We start from the raw sequence: 19733 nt of genomic DNA on the forward strand, positions 1-19733 counted from the left end.
GTGGGGAGAAAGGCACTAGCTCTGAGGAACTGTACTAGGTCATTGCACATCATCAGCTCGTTAAACTCCACAGCAGTCCAGAAGAAACTGCCCCACACTTAGAAGTGAGGAAAGTGCACATCAGGGAGGAGATGCCATCTCTCAGGCCCCAGAACTAGGAAGTGGTGAAGCTGGAATTTGAATCAGACTCCAGATGTCTAAAAATGGTGTCGTTATCACATATAGCCAGAGAAACCTCAAAAAAGCGACGGTGTAGTGCCAAAACAGTCCCACAGCCTGGGATCCTTTAAAGGACTTTTTGTGTGTGTGTGTGGTACACAGGCCTCTCACTGTTGTGGCCTCTCCTGCTGCGGAGCACAGGCCCCGGACACGCAGGCTCAGCGGCCATGGCTCACGGGCCCAGCCACTCCGTGGCATGTGGGATCTTCCCGGACCGGGGCACAAACCCGTGTCCCCTGCATCGGCAGGCGGACTCCCAACCACTGCGCCACCAGGGAAGCCCTAAAGGACTTTTAAGTGCCAATTGGATAGAGCCGCTTCTGTTTGTGCACCTTTGGTTGCTAGTGAGGCTATGCATTTCTCCACATTTCATCCTCCCTTTTTCCCCTCTTCCCTCCCTCCCTCCCTTCATTCTTTCCTCTTTCCTTTCTTTCACTCCTGTCTGTATAAATTATCTGTTCATCTCCACTGATGAAGTATAATCCAGCAAGTGACCAGATTTGATTTCTATCTGCCCTTTGTTTTTGGTAATATGTTTTTACCGGTTTGCTGATTGACAAATCTGATAGGACAAACGCAGGGAGTAGGTGATAGGTGGGTGGCACACCGGTGCAGACTGGATAGGGGGCTGGAGCTGGTGGCCTCCTCGTCAGGAGGGCTATGGGAACATGATTGACGGGTCAGGCCGGCCGCAAGCTGGTGGAGGGACCGGCGGCGTCCAGGGAATGTGGCCGGAGCAGAGCGCCACCCGGTCGGTGTCCTCGCACTCAAATCGGGACTGATGCGCAGCTACTGGAACAGCGAGAAAAGCGCCTGCCTCCCTCGATGTATCTCTGGCGCCCTCTACTGTTTAGCATCATACTCACTGCGAAGGAGAGACGCTTAAGGGAATTCCGTCTGCAGAGCATATATTGAAGGACGAATTTGGAGTTGATTCCGGAGGTGAAAAGCTGGAAAAAGGACCTCAGTTCTTGTCTTCTTTGAAGAATTTAGCAAAGAGACCAAGGCTGTGAAAAAGATAAAAGCGCTTATTAGAAGCAAAATACATGTGGAAGAGGCAATGTATGTGTGGAAAAAACAAAATACGTTTGGAGGAGCACACAGTCTGGCTCAGAGTGAGTTGCGCACAATAGGGGCAACTTAGGTTGCTTATATAGGGTCAGTTTTCCGGGTTTTGGTTTTGGCCAATCATCTCCATATTTGGTCCTGGTGTGGGGCACATCGCTCAGCCAAGATGGATTCCAGCTGGCATCTTCTCCCTCTTGTCCTTCCCCTAAACTGAGGGCCTTCTCTGAGCTTGTGTCAGGCCAGGAAATCCACAAGAACGCACCCAGTCAGGGCCCACTGCTCCCGCTGGTATCCCATCTCAAAACGTTGGCAGGAGATCAGCTGCAGCTACTCAGCCTGGGGCCTATCTCCTACCTCAGAGCTGCGAGGCAATTGCTAACTGGTGAACCAGCCCTCCCAGAATCTTCCCTTGCGCCCGCTCCCAAAGACTACCTCCCCCTCTCCCACCAAAATAGCCACTAACCTGATTTTTTTAACCACTTTATACCCATTAGAATGGCTAAAATGAAAATGATTGGCACCCCCAATTGTTGGCAAGGATGTAAAACTGGAATCCTCATACATGACTGGTGAGTGTGTAAAACTGGGCAGTCTTGGAAACTGTGCACTGACAGTGTCTTATAAAGTTAAATATACACCTACCCCATAAACCAGCAATCTCAATAGGCATTTACCACACGCCCGCAGCTTCAAACTGAAAACATACATCCACAGGAAGACTTGTAAAAAGCTGTTTATAGCCAAACATCTATAGGTATTCATAACAGCCAAAAACTAAAAGCGACCTTTCATAGGAAAATGGATAATGTAATATATTCATTAAATTGGTGTATTCCTCAGCAATAAAAAGAATGAACTATTGAGTCACATTAAAACTTGGGTTAATCTCAAAAATGTTGTGTGAAAAAAGCAAGTCACCAAGGAATATAAGCTATATGATTTCATTTATATGAAGTTCAAGAACAGGTCACACTAACCTATGGTAATTGAAATCAGAACAGTGGTTTCCTGTCATGAGTGGCAGGGGACTAACTGGAGGTGGAGATGAGAAATTTTTAGAGTGATGGAAATGTTCTAAATCTTAATTGGGGTATTGGTTACATGAATGTTTTTTTTTTTCTGTATTTGGGAAGTGATCTTTTTATTATTTTTTATTTTTTTTGGCCACACTTCACGGGTTGCGGGATCTTAGTTCTCCAACCGGGGGTCGAACCCATGCCCCCTGCAGTGGAAGTGCAGTCTTAACGACTGGACTGCCAGGGAATTCCCAGTGATCTTTTTAATATAGGGAATTTATATTCTTTTTTTTTTTTTCTTTCTTTTGCGGTACGCGGGCCTCTCACTGCTGTGGCCTCTCCCGTTGCGGAGCACAGGCTCCAGACGCGCAGGCTCAGTGGCCACGGCTCACGGGCCCAGCCACTCTGCGGCATGTGGGATCTTCCTGGACAGGGGCACGAACCCGTGTCCCCTGCATCGGCAGGCGGACTCTCAACCACTGCGCCACCAGGGAAGCCCCGGAATTTATATTCTTTAGAAGTTAGGGACATTTTCCTAGTAATTCCATCAAGTAAAAATAAAGAATAGGATTTCCCACCCAGGGGAATCACTATACCATTTGGTAAGATTCTTCCAGACAGTATGATCCCAGTGCTGCATACATTATACTATACACATATGCAAATAAGGACAATTCCTTAGCTTGTCTAGTATCTGATTATGCAGACAATTTGCTGACCTGCTATCTGAGCTTATCTGAGCACGGAGTGAAGTGAATCAGAGATACCAGGATGGAGAGAGGAGTTACCACTTGGAGGGAGTTGTGGAGTGGAAGAGATCAGGCAGGAGCTTGATCTCCCATGACAAGAAATTGTCATATACTATATAAAAAGGTTTTGTTGGGAACTACAGACCCTTCTCCTCAGAAGAAGGTACTTTTGTGTGTGTGCACTCTCATACAATCATTTTTGTATATGGTTTTGAGGAGAATCACAAAATTCCTGAGGTTCATTTTTAGGGAAGCCAAGTTAAAAACCAAAAAAGCCTGAATTAGAGAAAACAATTTCAATGAACCAAAAGAATTTTTAAAAACACACCTAGTAAAATAAACTTGTTCATTTTATCATGAATTTAGTTATGTTCAAACAATATGATTAATCTAGTAATCCTCCAAACTTCCAGGTTAAGTACCGCTCCCTATTTCCTCATTGGTGACTACCCTTCTCTACAAGCTGCTGCTACAGTCGTAATGAGAGAACCAACTGCAAAGTGTCTGCTGGCAAGCAAATTCAGTGAGGCACTCAAATCCTAGAAATGAACAATGTGACTCTCGGCCTCCCCTGATAAAGAGTTGAAACATGACCATGTTTCCTGCATTTTCAATGCCTCTTTATTGAAAGACATGCTCATCTGGAACTTGTCTAAACGTAGGCTTATATGAACTAATCCATAGTCATGAAGAGTTATAATCAAGGAAATCATGTCATGTCTATGGTTTATTAATGTAGGTATAAGGAAAGCACTTAGAGTTTGTGACCATAGCAGAAAAGCAGTTCCTGAGGAAATGCCTCAGGTCCGCGTCCTAGTACTTAGGAGAGTGCCTGGAATGGAGCAGGGACTAAATGGAGAGAGCCTTTAATCCTAATGAAATGCTGCGTGTTCCCTTCATTGCTAGATCATTTTTCTAGAAGCAAGAAAGGGAAAGACCAAAAAACAAACAGAAAAACTCACAGAATTTTCTCAGGGAAAAAAAAAATTTAATTAATATCTTTAACACAACTCTCTTTATAAAATATACTTATTTTAAAACGCCGAGCAAAAGCCCTGTCGTTCATTTCAAAAGACAAATCATTTCAGTGCTCTTCCTTGAAGTGCCTGTAGTTTCTTCCTCTGGTCTTAGAGAAGGGCATGGGACCCGTGCTTCATGTCGTCAGGATAAACATCCAGGAGGGAGAAATCCTGTTGTAGCGGGTAGCTGTTTTCATCTAACACAAAGAGGCTCTGAACCTTCAGGACACAAGGTGCCCCACTGCCCGCCAGCAAGGCATGGAGCAGGTCTGCGGCGACCAGGTCGTAGGTGACGTCTGAGGGAGGGGCTGAGGAAGAGGAAACATGAAGGGCTCTTAGCATCCCTTCCAAGGGTGTGGACATGCTCACATTGAAGGGTTCATTGTTTCCCTTGGTTTCTCAAGTCCCAAACCCACTGTAAATGTCTCTTTCTAGCCCCTCTCTTTCTAGTCACAGGTTACTCTAGAATGATGAGGCACAATTCCTGCTGATCTGGAGAGAAGGCACAAGTAATGCACTGTTCAGACTGATGGTGTTTCCTATTATGGTACAGCCCCTGGCTTCTTCAAGCAATCAAGGGAAGAACTGAGATTAATCTTTTCCTAAATTAAGCCTGAAACAAAAAGGGCATGTCCAGGGCTTCCCTGGTAGTGCAGTGGTTGAGAGTCCGCCTGCCAATGCAGGGGACGCGGGTTCGTGCCCTGGTCCGGGAAGATCCCACATGCCATGGAGCAGCTGGGCCCGTGAGCCATGGCCGCTGAGCCTGTGCGTCCGGAGCCTGTGCTCCGCAACGGGAGAGGCCACAACAGTGAGAGGCCCGCGTACCACACACACAAAAAAAAGGCATGTCCATATCAGAAAAGTACTCTTATATTTATCTAGTCTATAGCTCTTATCACAGTTACATATACACATATTTATTGTTTATATAACAGGACTCTAAGTTGGTTACTTAATATCAAATCTTGATAATATATACAAATACTAAGATTATAGGTGGATATGTCATTGTATTCTGCATTTGTCCTATATGCTTCCTCTCATTTTTTGAGGACATCCAATCAAGTCATTTAGCAAGTTGCTCAACACTAGACAGACAAGGCACCACTGACTATGCTCAGCCTCTACTGGTTCCCTGACAAGCACCACCAGCCTTTCTTGGATTGAGTCTACAGACTCCTGGAGGGCCCATGACATATCCCTGGAGGTGTGAGAATTCTGTACAGCACTTTAATAAGCTAAAAAAAAATCAAGGTTAGTGGTAACCTGAATGATCTGATGAACACTTTATAACGGTGCCCACATCTTCACTTATGGATACAATTTAATTAATGCCAAGAAGGAGGACTTTAATTGTCTTAGGACTGGGCAAAACACAGGTCTATACTGTATATGAGAACAATGCTTCTCTGAGAAATAAAGACTAACTGCCATTGTGCAAAAAATGAAAAGACAAGACTGAAAATAAAGTACAACGAGAAAAGGCATGAAAACAGTGGAAAGAATGAAAATTAATAAAGAAAGGGAATTAAAAAAACAGAGAGACTTCCGATTAGGATGTAGAATACTGGGAAGAGTGTGGCTCCTACCCTAACAATTATTAGAAAAAGCTGAATAAACTACAAAATCACAATCTTCTTGGACCTATAAGTGAGCCAAGGTTGTACAGCTGCCAAGAAGACTGCAGTGTAAGGAGAGACAGGACAGGAGCATGGGTTTGCCTGGGGCTGAGCTCAGAAAGAAGACAGTCCACAAAACAAGCAAGAATGAAGAATGTGCTTAAAGTTTCAATGAACTGCTAAAAGGCAAGTGTGGACCAGCGTCAAAGACAAGGGGGCACGTGTTCTTCTCATCTTCACCAGGTACTCACAAGGCTGGACGCAGGGCAAGACATCAGAGAAAGCTTCCAGCTATGGTGAAGGCCTGGGAAAGGGGAGAAGCTCCCAGGAGGAAAAGCACAAAACACCATTCAGGACGGCTCCCTTAAGGAACAAAAGCCTTAAACTGCTGGAGGAAGACCTCAAGTCCTACTGCCCCAAGATACAGATGGTGAGGATGAAGATGGAGGAAAGGTGAAAGGAAAACCCCTCTATCCCTGGGAGAGGGGCAGAAAACCACCCTGGATCAAGACCATTAGCGGTGCCCTGCTGCTGAGAGAGGGGCAGGACCACACAAAGATACCCACCAAAGACACAAGGCAGAGCTTGGCTGACTTGGCAGCAGGGGCAGGGTCACTGAGAAAGCATCACATCCAAGACCCAGACACACAGAGCCTGTGTAAGACTAAGGCTGGACCAGAATCAAAGGGAATCACTCCTGCCCTTCCCTCCAGGCTTGGATGCACCAAAGGACAAAAAATAGAGCTTGTACAACCTGGGGAGGTACAAGAACATGAAGAGAAACTCTCTCTGAGGCCCAGGTACAGAGTGAAGGGTTAAAGCTGACTGGTGAAGCAGGAATATTAGGGAAAACTCTCTGGAGAACCACTCCCCACCATGAGCATACATAATGCTAGATAATTGGAAGCCAGTGGTGACCAGAAGGTAACCAGAACAATAAAAAACTCAAATCCGACTCATGGTCTGACAAGATTAACTACCCTGCCCACCCCCAACCTCCAGTAAAGGTCTAGGAAAACAGGCATGCCCACTTCAGGTACAAATACTGTTTACCTCAGTCTGTATTGTTCTATACGCAATGTTCAGCATTCAAGCAAAAATGAAAGCCAGAAAAAATAACTCACTATTAACAGACAGAGCAATGAATTGAACCAGATTAACTCAACTGCTTAGAGAGTCTAAGACTAATGAGAAAAGGATGGAGTTTGAGCATCTGACAAATGGGTTATCTTCACTTTGTTGTTAGCCACTGACTAGACCTATCATCAGAGCTGAAGATCCTACATATCCTCACCACCGACACTGGACAATCTTTATATGTTTATATAGTGTCACACATTCATTTACTTAACTATTATAAAACTAAGGTCCTGGTGTTGGACACCAGGTAGGTCCTTGTTGATTATCTATTTTATATATAGTAGTGTGTATAGTCTTGTGTTTCACTTAAGCTAAATTATCCTTCTGCTTATATACTGACAAAAAACCCCTCTTAATTTACAGTATAGTGTTCCTTCTGTTCCAATATACTATCTACACTCCTGAAATGAATGGTTTCACCAAGAACAACCTCTTGATGGCGTGTTGATATCTTACCTATAACTCTGTTGAGCCAGTCAGGAGAAATGTTGAGAAGAATCTTCTCTATCAGCTTTGATCCTACATGGACGCAAACCTTATATATTCCATCAACTATGGTCATTAAAGCTGGCCTACAAAAGAGTAAACAGCACAGGACCCTCAAAAAGATTTTCAATTAAAGAAATGTTTAAATGCAATATAATTTCAAAAATCACTGGGTTTTTATGCAGGGTTAATTTTAATTCCTAAAACAACTCTAGGATGTCCTGAAACATCCCAGAAATAAAAGAAGGGTTTTTTTTAAAAAAAAAAAAGTGTTTCAAGTGATAAATTAATAAATTTTATTTATTCCATATTCATTTTAAATTTTCAGATACTAATGTAAGAAGACATTACTTTACACTGCTGTGTAAATTATTTCTAGAAATAAAATAAAGATGATAATCATGTATTTCACAATCATGATTTCAAGTTATTTTTTTCCACTGGATTCTTTCTCATCAAAAACAAACTGTTTTGCATGTCAATAAACAAGGAACTAGGTAAATAGTTTTCGGTACCTCATGCAATGGAATATTATGTGACTGTTAAAATGAATGAGGAAGATTTATAAGTGCTTTTAGGAGAGGAATGCCATGATACACTCTAAGGGACAAACAATATGAACAAAACGATATGGATAATATTATTCTATCTATGTACTTTTAAAGACAGGGATATACCTCTTTTAAAAATAAATTATTAAAAAATAAATTGAAATCCAGATACTACTTGTGGCAATCACTGGGTCTGTGAACATCAATGGCGTCAAATAAGGAACATGGTTGTGTTCCGTAATGTAGTTGAGGGCCAACCTTTTACAAACACAGTGGTAGCAACCAAGTAACTTTTGGAAGAGGAAACAGAGGATTCACTGTCTTTAACAATGATGATTGGGCATTATCTTCAACTTTGCAAACTGGTCTTCCTGCTGGTACATATTGTGATTTTATTTCTGGAGATAAAATTGGTAATGATTGTACAGGAATTAAAATCTATGTTTCTGGCAATGGCAATGATAATTTTTCTATTAGTAACTCTGATGATCCATTTATTGTGATTCATGCTGAATCTAAATTATAAAGCTTGAATTAAATAAATATACCCGGGCGGGGGGGGGGAATAAACTGAGAACAGAATTTAGAAAGACTCACTAATATAGGGGAATTTAGTGTAACAGCTAAAACATGACTACTGATTTTCCCTCTAAAAACTTACTTCCCCCTTTATCCACATGATGATTCTAGTTCCTTTCCTCTTTTACACTCTATACTCTTTCCCCAGGCTATCTTTCTTCCTCCATTCTTTATTTCAACAAATACATACTCGATATCTTGTACCATGCAGTGTGCTAAGCACTGGGTATACACTAGTGAATAAGACAGATCTGGTTCCTTCACTCAAGGAACTTAAGAGTTTAATAGGATAGAAAGACAATAAGCTTTTCAACAATGGTGGCAAGATGATTCAATGGGGATAGAATAGTCTTTTCAAACAACTGTACTGGGACAACTGAATACCCACATGTAAAGAATGAAGTTGGACCCCTTGCTTATACCACATACAGAAATTAACTCAAAATAGATCATGGACCTATACATAAGAGCTAAAGCTATAAAATTCTTAGAAGAAAATATAGGAGTAAACCTCCATGATCTTGGGTTAGGAATGATACTTTTCTTAGATATGATGTTTCTTTATGTTGCTTGAAAAGCACAAGCAACAAAAAGAAAAACAGATAATAAAAAGTGTTGACAAGGACATGGAGAAACTGCAACCCTCATACATTGCTGGTGAGACTGTAAAATTGTGCAGCAGCTTTGGAAAACAGTTTGGCAGTTCCTCAAAAGGAACAAAAAGTTACCATACAACCTAGCAATTCTACTCCTAAGTATACATCCAAGAGAAATGAAAACATGTCCACCCAAAAATTTGTACATGAATGTTCGGAGCAGTATTATTTATAATAGCCAAAAAGTGGGGACAATCCAAATATCCATCAGGTGATGAATGGATAAATAAAATGTGGCATATCCATATTATGTGGCAATAAAAAAAAATGAAGTACTGATACGTGCTACAATATGGATGAACCTTGAAACATGTTAAGAAGAAGTTGTCACAAAGGACTGCACACTGTATGATTATTCACATGAAATGTCCAAAATGAGCATATCTATAGAGCCAGAAATTCGACTAGTGGGTGCTATGGGTTGGTGGGAGGGGAGAACAAGTGACTGCTATGGGTATGGGGCTTTGGGGGAGGGGGAGATGAAAATGACCTAAAATTGATTGTGGTGACAGTTGCACAAGTCTGTGAATATACTAAAGCCATGGAATCGTACATTTTAGATGGCTTAATTTGATGGGATATGAATTATATCTCAGTAACGATGTTTTTTAGAAGACAATATGCAAGTAAACGACTCCAGGTACACACACATGGCACTCTAACAGAGAACAAAGGAGGTGACTAAGAAGGCCTCTCTGATGAACGGTCACTGAACTAAGACACGAAGGAGCCAGCCTCGTGGAGTCAGGCAGAGAAAAGAGCATGTGAGAAAGCCCTAAGGAGGAAAAAGTCAGAGTGTCTAAAGAACTGAAAGAAGACCGGTATAGCTGCAGCCCAGTGAGCAAGGCAAGGAGTACAGCAGATTAGACCGCAGAGGCGAGTGTGATGGGAAACTCTGGAAAGGTTTTAAAGGAAGGGAGTGGTCACTCTGTCAGCTGTGGAGAATGGACTCGGGGGAGGCGAAGGGAGGGGACCACGCATCTGAATCCAATTTTCTTTTCCAGACAAGCAACTTTCAAAGTAAGAGCAAAGTTCATTTACTTATTTATAACAAACATAAATATATGTAAAGGGAAATAAGGCTTATGGACTAAGCTTCTGTAAATTTTCTTAAAGTATTCCATGATAACATGCTGAATATATTTGCACACGGTTTTTAGATATTGCAGTATTTAGAAATAGAAAAGAATAAAACACTGAGTGCTAGTCTGCTATCCTTAATTTCTAATATGAAGCTGGGGAAACTGAGATACAGAAAGGTTAAACACCTTACTAGCTTCCACAACTCAGAGGTTAGATCATATAATTACTTTTAACCTTTAAATTCCAAAAATATGTTAAGGTGGGGAAATGAGTTTCTTATGAGCCATTTAGAACTTGGTTAAAAATGTAAACCAAGTAAAAGTTTTCTTCAGTATAGCTGCTTAAAGACAATAAAATCTCCCAATTACTGCTTTTGAAAAATTCCTGTTATGATTACTGGGGAATTTCTGCTTTCATAAATAGCTATTTATCACTCAGGAGGAACAATTTATTCTCTTGGATTAGCTCTAGTTAGTTCTTATTAGAAAGAGTTGATATATGTAATTTTTTGGTCACTTCCAGTCCTATAATATTAAACATTTTCCATCCTGCTGGCTTACTTAGTTGCCTTACCTATAGTATTTTTTCTTCATGGTAAATGGCAAGCAGCTAAAACATTGTTTGTAGATCTTGTTCTCATCTGTTTCTAGTTCCAATCCACATTTTGCACAACCAGTATATATAATATTGGGAAGAGAAGAAAAAATAATCTTCAGAGAACTGTGAGCATTTAGAGCTATCTTCAGAGATGCTGTAATGGGAAACACTAGCTCTAAAATCTGGGCTTTGATTAGAATCACTCCTGTAAAAGACAAACAGAAAGAAATATCACAAATTAGGAGACTAAAACCATAATTTAATTTACAAACATGGTTAATTATACAGTTGATTCACAGTTATTTATAGTAAAGGATACACCGAGGTCTTGTTCTTGGTCTTCTCTACTCTTTTCCTAGACAGTCTCACTCACATAAGGACTTCCGTAATTACTCTAGAGTGTAAGGGGTGATCTGCCTGCAACTTAGAGTGAAGATTTATTTGGCTAATTTGGCTGAAAAGGTGGATGTTTTCTTCCTCCCTGTCCTCTGGAATCATGAAAAATCAGTTTAATCTTTTTTAGAAGAAATCCCTCTAAACACTTGAAACTAACATGCCATCTCTTCTTTCTTTTTAATTAATCATCATCAAAAGTCAAATAGGAGGTCAGTAATTCTTCTATTCTCTACTTTGTCCAAAAATAATACACCACTAGCTTACCGTCTTTTTAAACTTTTTTTTCAATTTCCCACCCATCATCATCCACACTCTGGGTGTTGGTTACATAGCCACGTGAGCCCTGAGGGTCCTCATATAATATTTTCTGTGTGACTCACCAGGCACCTCAAGCATGTTCATTCACTACTCACTGGCTCATGCACTCACCCATTCAACAAATACTGAGTATCTCTTATCTGCCAGACATTCTTTTTTTCTAATTTATCTTTGCCTTACTGTATACTAGTGAGATTGATGAGTTTATCTGAGCAACCTTCTCTTTTCCTCTCCATGTTCAGTTTAAAGGCTTTTTTAAGGCTCTGAATTTGTTCCTCTTCATCCTTTTAGCACACTCCGGGTCAAGAACTCATCATTCGGTGTCCTGTTCCCTTTCCTGGTAATCTCTGCAGGGGTCTCATTAATGGTGACTTTCCTATTCCTAAGCCCTTCAGTTTGCTTCAGTCTTTTAGTGCCTGAAGATTGTTTCATCATCTCTTCCAATCATGTCATATATCTCTACACAAATTACAAGGGTGTGTAGCGGTCAGCATACCTAATAAACTATAGCAGACTCTTCATCACGCCTTTCCATAGACATGATGAATCACTAAGAAATTATTTAATGAAATAACTCAGTAATTTTATTTTTATTAAAGCATAGCTCACCTATGTTTTTTGTTTTTTTAATATTTATTTATTTATGTGGCTGCGTTGGGTCTTAGCTGCGGCACACAGGATCTTTGTTGTGGCATGCAGGGTCTTTCGTTGCAGTGCATGGGCTCTTCGTTGCAGCACGTGGGCTTCTCTCTAGTTGTGGCGCGTGGGATCCAGAGTGTGCAGGCTCAGTACTTGCGGCACGTGGGCTTAGCTGCCCCACGGCATGTGGGATCTTAGTTCCCTGACCAGGGATCGAACCCTCGTCCCCTGCATTGGAAGGTGGATTCTTAATCACTGGACCACCAGGGAAGTCCCAATGATTTTAGAAGAATGTTAATATAATTGCTAACATTTTGTAAATTTACACAACTCTTGAAAAAAATTAAAAGTTCATGAAGAATGTGGATACTGCTTTCAAGGGGTTCATGGCCTGCTGGGCACTGATATTCTGCCGATGGCAGGATACTTCCTTTCTTTCTCCCCTCCTCCCTTCCTTCCTTTCTTTCCTTTTTTTTTATTTTTGGCTGCACCACGCAGCTTGAGGGATCTTAGTTCCCGACCAGGAACTGAACCCAGGCCACTGTAGTGAAAGCGTGGTCCTAACCACTGGACTGCCAGAGAATTCCCAGAATCTTCGTTTCTTTACAAGGAGTCAGACACAGCCTCAACCCCTCTGGCTTTTACTAAGGAAGCAGACCCTCTTGGGAAATTCCCCCTGTTAATCTCCCTTTCTTCTGCCTTTTATTTAACTATGAAATAGGTTAGAAAAACATTGCTTGTATTTCCACATGCTCTCCCCATGTCTGTCTTAAAAACACATAAACAATGATAAAAATTATGAATTCCACCCTCATAGCTAAACATCAAGAGACTGAAAATAGCTAAAAGGGCCTCTGTGAACACAGGATACTGTTACTAAACACAAATTTGGGTGCCCGGTGCATAGTGAGGCTAAACAACCCGAAATGTTAGTGTTTGGAGCAGAGAAAGGTTTACTGCAGGGCCAAGCAATGAGAATGAGCAGCTCATCCTCAAAAAATCCAAACTCCCTGATGGTTTTCAGGGAGAAGTGTTTTTTTTGTTTGTTTTTATTGAAATATAGTTGATTTACAGTGTGCCAATCTCTGCTCTACAGCAAAGTGACTCAGTTATACACATACAGACATTCTCTTTTTTATATTCTTTTCCATTATGGTTTATCACAGGATATTAAATATAGTTACCTATGCTATACATTACGAACTTGTTTAGGGAGAAGTTTTGCTGAGCAAAATTTGGGATGAGGGCTGCAGGGTGTGACTTTCTTCTGATTGGTTAACGGTGAGGTAACAGGGTGGTATTCCAGGATTGTCAATCATCAGACTTCTGATTTCAACCAGTCTGAGGTCTCAGCATGTAATTAACCATGTATGGTTAGCATGTAGTTAACCATCTTCCACCACGGTGGGGGCCTTAGTTCCTGCAGAAGAACTCAAAAATTCTGTTATGTATATTACTTGAGCAGGAACCAGGATCCTGCTTTAATAGTTGCACTATCATTTCTTGACTGCTCCTTCTTTGTTTCTGCATTCCCTTATTTCCCTGGTTAGTAACTGTAATCTACTCTTTGGTATTCAGGAAAGTCTAGGAGGCTGAAGCCTTTATCCTGCAAATAAAAAACTGGGGACACAGAAAGGTTTTTGTACCTGGGAAGGCCCCGCAGGGTCCTGCTCAGTTTCACAACCAGGGACGGACTATAACAGCACGAAGTTTTTGCATGGTTTCCCACTGGGGAGTACCTCTCCAGGGTATGCAAGAATAGTCCCAATTCCCAGCCTCATCCCCAAATTGGTGAGTCTATATACTTAGAACCATTAATCATCAAAACTGTAGCCACCTAATTTGTTGTTGTCCATAATGTTGTTTATTTTTATTTTTAAATCTACTTCTAGGTCTCCAATCTCAGCAAGTAGCTGTTTTATGTAAAAGTTAGATAACAGAGTAGACTTCTCTGTGACACCAAATTAAATGTAGCCCCTCTACTGACTATGGCATTCTTCTTGCAGTGACCAGCTCCACAAGCCTGTGGGGCTTTGGGGGTGGGGGGGCGGGGACAGGAAGGACATATAAATATGAAACTGGGTTAGAAATTTACATGGCACTACAACACTACCCAAGATTTCACCAACTAGTATAAATCTAGAGTTTCTATAGCCACTTACTTCCATTTTTGAAAGTCATATCAAAATTTTGTTTGATATAAAAATTTGTAAATTTTCTATCATCTGTGTTTATTTTCCAGAAGTTTTATTAATTTAACTTAACTGTTAGTATTGAAACAGAGCAGGACCCTGTGGGGCTCTCCCAGGTACAAATCCTTTCTGTGTCCTCATTTCTTGTTTGTAGGAAATAGGCTTCATTCAGCCTCCTTGATCTTCCCTGAGTTCCGAAGAGCAGATTCAAACAGTTGTTAATCAACGAAGGGAGGGGATGCAGAAACAAGGGAGGAGAAGTCAAGAAACAATAGTAGTACAGCAGTGGGGCAGGGTCCTGGCTCCTTCTCATGGAATATACATAACAGCATCTTTGAGCTCTTCTGCAGGAACTAAGGCCCCCACCCAAGTGGAGATGGTAACTTCAGGCTGAACACACAGATTCCCAGAGCACCACCCTGCATCTCTCACCCCAAATACTGCCCATAAAACTTCTCCCTGAAAACCACCAGGGAGCTGGGATTTTTTGAACATGAGCTGCCCATTCTCCTTGCTTGGCCCTGCAATAAACCTTTCTCTGCTCCAAACTCTGACATTTTGGTTTGTCTGGCCTCATTGTGCATCCGGCAAACGAACTTGCATTTGGTCACAGTATCAATAAATGTTTCCATGTAGAAGTGGGTATATGGAGTTCTCCGAGAATAAATCTCTGTATTCAATTAAAAGGTGGGTTTTTTGAGAGGCGGTTGTTTTTGTTTTCTACTTGCATTCTCCTTAGCTTAGTTTTATAATGTAATAATGCTAACCTATAATCACATCTTGGAAAATATTCAAACACACATACCTGAATGAACACAACTTGTAAAATTTTAACCTGGCATTTGGCCAAGGTAGAGTAAGCGACTGGATTTATGCTCCTACCTTGTGATTAATAAAAAGTAAATATTCGGTCTTTGTCCTTAGTTCCTAGCACACAGCTCCAAAAACTCTTGGAAATCTCCCAGAATGATAAGAGTATCTTTCTTTGCTAATGAGATGACTGGTGACTGGGGCCCATAGGTAGCTTCAGGATGGGGGCTGGTCACCAGAAGGACCAAGGCAGATTAGATGGTTAGAACTTTCAGCCCTACCCACTGACCTCTGCAGAGGGGAAAGGGGCTGGAGATTGAGCTAATCACCAATGGGCAATGATTTAATCAATAACGCCTACACGATGAGTCCTTGATTAAAAACCTTAAACAGGGTTCAAGGAGCTTCTGGATTGATGAACACATTGAGATGCTGGGAGGTTGGTGCACCGGAGAGGGCATGGACGCTCCACGCCCCTTCCCCCATACCTTGTCCTATGTATCTCTTCCATTTGGCTGTTCCTGAGTTGTATCCTTCATAATAAACTGGTACGTAAATAAAGAGAGTTCCTGAGTTCTGTGAGCAGTTCTAGCAAATTACTGAGCCTGAAAGTGGGGAGGGCTGTGGGAACTCCCAACTTTGTAGCCAAGTCAGACAGAAGGGTACCCGGGGTACCTAATACTTGAGACTGGCATCTGAAGTGAGGAGAGTCCTGTGCGACTGAGCTTTTAAACCTGTGGAGTCTGATACTAACTCCAAGCAGGTAGCATCAAAATTGAACTGTAGGACACCAAGTTGGTGTTCAGAGTCAGAGAAATGGCTGTTGGTGTGAAAAAAACAAAAACAAAAAAACAGACCAAAAAACCCCATACATTTGATGTCAGAAGTACTGTGTATAAAAATAGTTCAGGGCTTCCCTGGTGGCGCAGTGGCTGAGAGTCCGCCTGCCGATGCAGGGGACACGGGTTCGTGCCCCAGTCCGGGAAGATCCCACATGCCACAGAGCGGCTGGGCCCGTGAGCCATGGCGGCTGAGCCTGTGCATCCGGAGCCTGTGCTCCGCATCGGGAGAGGCCACAGCAGTGAGAGGCCCGCGTACCGCAAAAAAAAAAAAAATTGTTCAGACACTTGAAACAACTAAAAACCAAACAAAATGTATGACACAACAATTCTCAAGACATGAGATATCAGACAATAAAGGACAGTGATCCCTAACAGATGAGAAGCAAAAAGATGTAAGCCTGGTGACTGTCCCAGCTTACAAGGAGAGTTTCCTGGCTGTGGTGCAGGAAAGGGTATCCAGGCAGAGACTGGTGGTTTCCCTGAGTTGAGAGGAGACAGAGTTTTGAGTCTGGAAGGCTAGTATGGCTAGAGTTCTCAGGGTAGAGTACTAGATAGATGAGAGCTGCAAAGAGAGCGAACTCTGGAGAAATGCAGAGGGAGAACTCTGGAGAAATGCAGACGGTCCACCCCTTGGAGAATTCAACTGAGTATTGACCAATATATGTGACCAGAGGCCAAGGAAAGAACCAAGGAAAAGGATTACTGGGAACAATCACTGAAGCTTACACAGAGCTGGGAGTAGTGTATTTTCCCACCAGCTAGAGTGGAAAATCTTGTAATCCATAGGGCACTGGATAGAGAACTTAGAAGCTGTACTTGGAGGAAAATTTATGGCACTAAACTCCTACATTGGAAAAAAAAAAAAAGTCTCATATCAACGACCTCAATTTCCACCTTAAGAAAGGTAAAAAAGTGAAACCCAAGAAAGCAGAAGAAAGGAAAAATAAAGACCAGACAGGAAATCAATGGAATAGAAAGTAGAAAAACAGAGAAAAATTAATGGATATAAAAGGTAGTTATTTGAGAATATTAATAAAATTGGTAAAACTCTAGCGAAAATGATCAGTAAAAAAAAAGAGAGAGGACACAAATTAGCAATATCAGGTAATACTGTTACGAGTCCAAGCTTGCTCTGTTCACCACCAGACAGGCCAATGAATCAGAGACTAGGAGATGAGGCAAGGAATACAACTTTATTCAGAAAGCTGGCAGACCGAGATGATGGCAGAATAGTGTCTCTGGAAAACCATCTTTTCTGGGTCTGGATGCCAGTTTCTTTTATACAATCAGAGAGGGAGAGGTGGCGAGGAAGTAAAATAAAAGGGCCATCAGTCTTGCAAAACATCTCCTGGAACGACCAAGTCTTGGTGAGGGGATGTGTTAGTTTCTTCTTTCTTGCAGCCATTCATAGGTGGGCAGGGTTCCCTGAGGCAGGCCATTATGTATGATTATAATAACAAAAGCAACGGAAAGCAAAGGTTAAAGTCAAACAGGTCCAACATAGAGTCCGATTTACCTCTTCCCTGTTACCAATATTACTATAGATTCTACATATATCTAAAAGGATAATAAGAGAATATTATAACTTTATGCCAATAAATTGTTGTTGCTGTTGTTGTGCCAACAACTTAGATGAAATGAACAGATTTCTTGAAAGATACAACCTACCAAAGCTCACCCAAGAAGAAACAGATAACCAGAATAGTCCTATATCTATTAAATAAATTTAATTTGTAGTTAAACCTTCCAATAAAGAAAACTTCAGGCCCAGATGGCTTCCCTGAGTTCTACCAAACATGTATAGAAGAAATCAATCTAATTCTAAACAAACTCTTCCAGAAAACTGAAGGGAAAAAACTACATACCAGCTCATTCTATGAGCATTGCTCTAACACCAAAACCAGAAAAAAGATATGTAATGGGGAAGAGTTAAATGGGACTCCATGTTGGATCTGTTTCTTTGACTTTAACTTTTGCTTTCCGTTGCTTTTGTTATTATAATCATACATAATGGCCTGCCTCAGGGAACCCTGCCCACCTATGAATGGCTGCAAGAAAGAAGAAACTAACACAACCCCTCACTGAGGCTGGCCATTCCAGGAGATGTTTTGCAAGACTGACGGACCTTTTTACTTGACTTCCTCGCCACCTCTCCCTCTCTATTTTGCCTTTTTACTTTACTTCCCTCTCTGACTCTACAAAAGAAACTGGCATCCAGACCCCGATGAGATGGTCTTTTGGGGACCCTAGTCCACCATCTTCATGGTCTGCTGGCTTTCCAAATAAAGTCGTATTCCTTGCCTCAACACCTCATCTCCCGATTTACTGGTCTGTCACGCAGTAAGCAAAGTAAGCTTGGACTTGGTAACAGTTACTACAAGAAAAGAAAACTGCAGACAACACAGACATAAAAATTCTTATTAACAGATGTCAGTGGGAATTCCCTGGCAGTCCGGCGGTTAGGTCTCCGTGCTTTCACTGCCAAGGGCCCAGGTTCTATCCCTGGTCAAGGAACTAAGATCTCACAAGCTGTGCATGGCGCGGCCAAAAAAACAAAAAAAAAACAGAAATGCAAAGTTGGTTTAATATGCAAAAAGCAATCAATGTAATTAATTATATTAAAAGATTGGAAAAAAACTATGATCATCTCAATTGATGGTGAAAAAAGCATTTGAAAAATTCTAACATCCATTTCTGATTTAAAAAAAATATTTTTTCAGGACTTCCCTGGTGGCACAGTGGTTAAGAATCCTCCTGCCAATGCAGGGGACACAAGTTCAAGCCCTGGTCCGAGAAGATCCCACATGCCGTGTACACCACAACTACTGAGCCCACGTGCCACAACTACTGAAGCCCGCATGCCTAGTGTCCGTGCTCCGCAACAAGAGAAGCCACCGCAATGAGAAGTCTGTGCACTGCAATGAAGAGTAGCCCCTGCTCGCCACAACTAGAGAAAGCCTGCAAACAGCATCAAAGACCCAACACAGCCAAAAAAAAAAAAAAAAAAAATTAAAAAACAATTTTTTTTCAGAAAACTAGGAATAAAAGGGAACTTCATCAACCTGATAAAGGCATCTACGAAAAACATACAGCCAATATCATACTTAATAATGAAAGAATAAATGCTTTCTCCCTAAGATCAGAAACAAGGTAAAAATGCTTGATCTTACAACTATTTTTCAATATTGTATTAGAGGAGCTATCAAGTGTAACGAGGAAAGAAAAATAAATAAAAGGCATCCAGACTGGAAAGAAAGAAGTAATACTGTCTTAACACAAATAAAATGACCATCTATGTAGAAAATCCAAATCCACCAAAGAGTTGCTATTGAGCTTAGTGGGTGTAGCAAAGTTACAAAATACAAGGTCAATATATGAAAATCAACTGTATTTCTACATATTACCAATAAACAATTAAAACTGAAATGCTTAAAAATACCATTTATAATAGCATAAAAATAGAAACTAGGGATATGTCTGACAAACAATGTGAAAGTCCTATACTCTGAAAACTACAAAACACAGCTAAGTAATTAAAGAAGATCTAAACAAATGGAGAGATACATCTTGTTCATGGATTGGCAAACTCAGTGTTAAGATGCTTCAGTTCTTCCCCAAATTGATCTATAGCTTCAACACAATCCCAATCAAAATCCCAGTAGGCTTTTTTGGTAGAAATTGACAAACTGATTCTAAAATCCACATGGAAATGCAAAGGTTATAGAACAGCCAAAACAACTTTGAAAAGAACAAA

At 41.2% G+C, this 19733-nt stretch overlaps 1 protein-coding gene across 1 annotated transcript in view; it reads right to left on the bottom strand.

Moving 5' to 3' along the window:
• Positions 1 to 4064: 4064 nt before the first annotated feature.
• The window catches only part of SHLD2 (shieldin complex subunit 2), a 95129-nt gene continuing 79460 nt past the window's right edge, over positions 4065 to 19733 (bottom strand). Inside the window, exons 8-10 of the mRNA XM_060079922.1 lie at positions 10759 to 10987; positions 7287 to 7402; positions 4065 to 4379 (exon numbers count right to left, since the gene is read on the bottom strand). Coding sequence (XP_059935905.1) covers positions 4180 to 4379; positions 7287 to 7402; positions 10759 to 10987 — 545 coding nt within the window. The 3' untranslated portion in view covers positions 4065 to 4179. The remainder of the gene's footprint in view (positions 4380 to 7286; positions 7403 to 10758; positions 10988 to 19733) is intronic.

Source organism: Mesoplodon densirostris, chromosome 1, assembly GCF_025265405.1.
Source record: "Mesoplodon densirostris isolate mMesDen1 chromosome 1, mMesDen1 primary haplotype, whole genome shotgun sequence".
Taxonomy (NCBI): domain Eukaryota; kingdom Metazoa; phylum Chordata; class Mammalia; order Artiodactyla; family Ziphiidae; genus Mesoplodon; species Mesoplodon densirostris.